Source organism: Lolium rigidum, chromosome 6 (assembly GCF_022539505.1).
Source record: "Lolium rigidum isolate FL_2022 chromosome 6, APGP_CSIRO_Lrig_0.1, whole genome shotgun sequence".
Classification (NCBI taxonomy): Eukaryota; Viridiplantae; Streptophyta; class Magnoliopsida; order Poales; family Poaceae; genus Lolium; species Lolium rigidum.
The window spans coordinates 214,269,945-214,274,803 of NC_061513.1; the positions used below are offsets into that span (position 1 = coordinate 214,269,945).

The following is a 4,859-nucleotide window of genomic DNA, read 5'->3' on the forward strand; positions in this document are numbered from 1 at the left end:
TCCGAAAAATATTGCACCTACAACATTATGGCAGTCCAAGCAATGTGCAATATAGGTGGCTTAGATTTGCAAAGACGCGTATATAACTGGAGGAAAGCGTGAGTTGCTGAAAGAATGATAGAGGTGTTTGAGAAAAACAGGAAGTAATATACGATACGATTTGAACTAAAATTCATGCATATTGGTTGCAAACCTTTTGTTTACTGACTCTTTTGATTCGTATGTTAAGAAAAATGTAAAATTAGAAAATGTATATGATTAGAATGGCCATTTCTACTTGAATCATATGAAATTCTCCTTGATTGAGGTGAATGAATTTTCTACGAGGTCTAACCTAGTACTAGTATACTTTTTTTCCTATGAACTTTACACTCCAAAAATTTAATGGGATTTTTTTATGAGAAACGTGGTACAAATGCAGACGCTCACATACACGCACATACGCATCCCTATGAACACACATGCACACACTACCTTTATGAGTATTCTACAGGATATGATCCTACATTATGAATTGAAAGGCTTTTGTAAGAAAATTTTCAAGTGATCGCAATCCTCAACAAGTCCTTTGTAAACTCCATGAATCAGAGGACCGTTAAATGAAGTGAATATAGTATCACATAGTGAAAATCAGACTGCAAAAATCCTTCCCTCGCTAACTTGCGAGTTGGCAAACAAAAGAGTAGATCCGGCGAGTACAACCATGGGATCAGTGATGAACGGCTGAGAGAGGGCGCGATCTGTTGACTAGTCCACCTTACAAGCAAGGAAGAAGAGGGCCCAGCCCAAGCAGCAGTAGGCTGGCAGCGAGTGTTCTGTGTTTGCGCAGATCTCATCTCAGGTCGTCCGGCCGGAGACGACGAGACGACCACCGCCACCATGGCGCCGTCCCTCCCCACCTCCATCCTACTCCTTCTCGCCGTAGCCTTCACCGTCGTCTCCGCCGCTACCTCCACCTCGCCGACTGCGCCGGAGGACGGCATCCGGGTCGTCTCCGCCGAGAAGAGGGTACGTTCTCCATCCTGAATCCTCCTGATTAGGCGGTTCTGAAGTGGAGCGACTGTGTTAATACTGACTAGGGTTCTTCCCGTCGCCGGCCTCGAACCATTACTCAAATCTGGATCGCAGTTCCGTATCAAATTTTAGGTCTCTCTCTTTGATCCAACTCCCGTACCTTAACCATGGAAGGATCCGAGCTGAACTGATTAGTGGCTATGTGTGTGTTTTCATCTCAAAGATCCGATGCCTTGTGCTAGTGCTAGGATTGATTTTTTGGGTTTAGGGTTTAAGAGATCGTTCGCGCCCTGCACAATACATATTCCCTCTTCCAGTAGAGTTTCATCGCGTATGGCATACATCTTGGCTGCAAAATTAACCATACCTGCAATTCACCTACCTGCAGATCGACCTGACTGGACCCATCGTCAAGGTGTACCTCACGCTCAAGGTAAACCCTTCCACCCAATCACACCCCCCTGCCATAAACTCCCCCTCTTCCGTGTCTCCACTGACACCCCACCCTTCGCCACCAGGTCCATAACCCAGCCACTGGCTCTGATGCGTCGCACGTCCTCATCGCGTTCACGCCCCTGGAGGCCCAGCACCTCGCCATCGTCAAGGCGACCAGGGCCGAGGGGAAGCGCAAGAAGAAGGTCTACGTGCCACTTCCAGTGGAGCCCGTCGATCTCGCTGCCAATGCCCCGGACGGCGCTCGCCTCTACTCTGTTTCGCTGAGCGCACCGTTGAGACCCTCCGAGACGACTACCATGGAGGTCTTCTACGTGCTGACACACTCCCTGGAGCCCTTCCCGGCGGAGATCACGCAGTCGGAGTCCCAGCTGGTCTACTACCGCGACAGCGCAGTTCTCCTGTCGCCGTACCATGTCCTGGAGCAGGTCACCTACGTCAAGATGCCCAGCAACAGGGTAGAGTCTTTCACCAGAGTGGATCCCACCTCTCGTTCGGGCCCCGAAGTGAAATATGGCACGTACAAGGACCAGCTTCCGTACGCCTACTCGCCCATACTCCTGCACCATGAGAACAACCATCCGTTTGCGGTTGTCGAGGAGCTTGTGCGCAAGGTGGAGATTTCTCACTGGGGGAATGTCCAGGTCACCGAACAGTATAAATTGAAGCATGGAGGTGCTCGGCACAAAGGAGTCTTTTCAAGGTTAGCTGCAACCGTCTTCAACTCGATATTTTTTTAGCATGTCTGGTTCGTTTTGACATCCAACCAGTGCAACTGTATTATTTGGTTACATGCCACTGTCTATCGTTCAACTAACATTATTACAATTGCTGAAGCTCTGAATCAAATGGCTCCACCAAACTGCGTCACATTACTTGAATTATTAACTAAATGAGTACAATTGGATGTACTAAATTTTGACTATGATTGCCGTAGTCAATTACAAATTATCTCTCTGATTATATGTCAACTTCCTCCAACAATATAGGTCTAGTAGCTGTGAGATAAACAATAAATTTATTGCAATCTGCCAGTATTGCTTTATGTCTGGCTTTTTCATGTTGAAATCAAACAGGAGTAGGCAAATACATGAACTGAGAACATGCCTTATGGACTTGAAATCAGGATCTTTAGATTCCAAGCTATATGGAGTATTAAGAAATCTGTCATCATGTATCTCGTGCTGGTCAATTTATTCAGTACTCCCTCCGAACGGGTTTATAAGCCCTATGTGTATCCCTAGATTGTTAATTTTACCAATATAATATAAAATGTATAACACAAAAGTTATATCATTAGAAAATACCACATCTCAAGGTTCTAATGATATATCCTTTGTAATGTATACATTGTATTCTGTTTGTTAAATTAATGATCTAAGGATACACTCAAGACCTATAAACCCAGATGGAGGGAGTACAATCCTTTGTGGTTACTCATTTATAATTTGTTGCTAGGCTCGAGTATCAGGCGAGGCAATCTATCAGTGGAGCATCATCGTTTAAGAATCTTCTTGCAAGGTTGCCTCCTCGAGTTCATTCAGTTTACTATCGTGATGAGATTGGTAACATCTCCTCATCCAATCTCCGTACTGATTCACACAAGGTACGGGATATCTCTCCACAGACATAAACTTTAATACTTCAGTATGCTAGTTAGTGGCAAGTACGATACCTGTTTACTTAAATGTTAATCTTGAACTAATATTGCCACATGATTTTTCGTTAATTCAGTCAGAACTAGAATTTGAGCCAAGATATCCATTGTTTGGTGGCTGGCATTGCACGTTCACCATTGGCTATGGTATGCCGCTGCAAGATTTCCTGTTTGAGTCAGAAGATGGTCGACGTTTTGCCAATCTAACATTTGGATGCCCTCTATTGAATACCGTCGTTGATGATCTTACTATCAAGGTAAGTCTGCACAAAAATCCAACTCTGATGAAACATACTCTAATTAATGGTCAAGAATTGGAGTAATATTGTATTACTCTCTCCGTCCCATAATATAAGATGTTACTACCATCAATTACAACCTATATTGGTTGTAATAACATCTTATATGATGGGACGGAGGGAGTATGTAGCAGCAGCCCATGTACAGCGCTGCTATTGGAATTTACAGTATGCACACATGCAATCATGTATTGTCATCACTCATTTCATGAGCTGACTAGTCATGTTCCTTGCATATCTAAGCTCTCCTTGAAATTCTCGTTAACTCAAGTAATTACTAAAAGAGCGAAAGTATATTCTTGATAAAGAGACCGGATGATGGTAGTAGGGAAGGTAGCTCTTGCTCTTTTTTATGTGCATCTTAGCAGCCTTATTAAACCTTGTGATGTCACAGATTGTGCTTCCCGAGGGATCAAAGAGTCCACAAGCCGTTGTTCCTTTTCTGACTGAGCAACATCTTGAGGTAATCCCATCTTTCCATCAACTACCTGAAAAAGAAGTTTACTCGTACCGAGCGGAAATTTGTTCCGGTTTGATATCGTTTTTTTTCCTTTCTTGAGTCTCAGTTCTGATTATGGTATATGCGACTGATGCAGACTAGTTATTCCTACCTTGACGTTGTTGGGAGGACAACAGTGGTGCTGAAGAAGAAAAACGTAGTAGGAGAGCACAATGTTCCTTTCCAGGTACCTTGCAGTGACTCAGATTGGCCTTGTTTATCAGGTCTTGTCGCTACCTATCATCATCATATTTGTGAACTGCAGGTGTATTACGAATTCAATCCAGTCTTCATGCTGGCGGAACCGTTGATGCTGATATCTGCGGTGCTGCTCTTCTTTGTTGCCTGCATCGCCTACCTTCACATGGATCTTTCCATCGGGAAATCGCAAGCCTCTTGAAGTAAAAACTGTTGTGGATCCACGAGGGAATTTTGATGTGTTGTCCTGTGCTGCTAACTATCATGTGTGATGATCCGACCCGTGGTGTATTAGTTTCTGAGAGTTTTGTAGAACAAGCATGATTGTTGTAGGAACGAGACAGTGAGCATCACCCGCGGTGTATCTGCGCAAATCTGTATTGGATGTTGATGCAGAACTATTTGCTGATCAAGTTGTGATCTGATAATATAGCCAATACAACATATTAAAAACAAGCAGGTAAAGATATATAGCCCAAAATTAAGGGTTATACAGGAGAGTATTGACGGTAACAAAACCTATCACTGTTTGGGATTAAATTAACAAATTCTAGCAAAGCAAATTCCTGAGATAAATTGATAGATTAATTCAGTTTGGGACAAATTTCATTTCGGATTAGGAAAAGGACCTACTCAATAAGTTGCTGGAAAATAGTGCTGCAAAAAAGAAGGTGCAAAGGGTGTATCGCTAGTTTCGATGGTACAGTAACAAAACCTGTTGCTATTGGGATTAAACCTA

General features: G+C 43.5%; 1 protein-coding gene across 1 annotated transcript; it reads left to right on the forward strand.

The window, feature by feature from the left end:
- The first annotated feature begins 803 nt into the window (after nucleotides 1–803).
- LOC124666545 (dolichyl-diphosphooligosaccharide--protein glycosyltransferase subunit 1B-like) lies at nucleotides 804–4,576 on the forward strand. The gene is made up of 8 exons (XM_047203888.1): nucleotides 804–1,008; nucleotides 1,403–1,447; nucleotides 1,533–2,170; nucleotides 2,926–3,073; nucleotides 3,202–3,381; nucleotides 3,818–3,886; nucleotides 4,020–4,109; nucleotides 4,188–4,576. The coding sequence occupies exons 1-8, from the start codon at nucleotides 880–882 to the stop codon at nucleotides 4,320–4,322; spliced, it is 1,434 nt and encodes a 477-aa protein (XP_047059844.1). The 5' UTR covers nucleotides 804–879; the 3' UTR covers nucleotides 4,323–4,576.
- Nucleotides 4,577–4,859: the final 283 nt, after the last annotated feature.

Excerpts from the sequence above, each read along its gene's own strand:
- LOC124666545 (XM_047203888.1), top strand. The coding sequence starts at position 880 with ATGGCGCCGTCCCTCCCCACCTCCATCCTACTCCTTCTCGCCGTAGCC. Across the intron at positions 3,382-3,817 it reads TTGATGATCTTACTATCAAG|ATTGTGCTTCCCGAGGGATC; the intron begins GTAAGTCTGCAC and ends GTGATGTCACAG. Across the intron at positions 3,887-4,019 it reads TGACTGAGCAACATCTTGAG|ACTAGTTATTCCTACCTTGA; the intron begins GTAATCCCATCT and ends CGACTGATGCAG.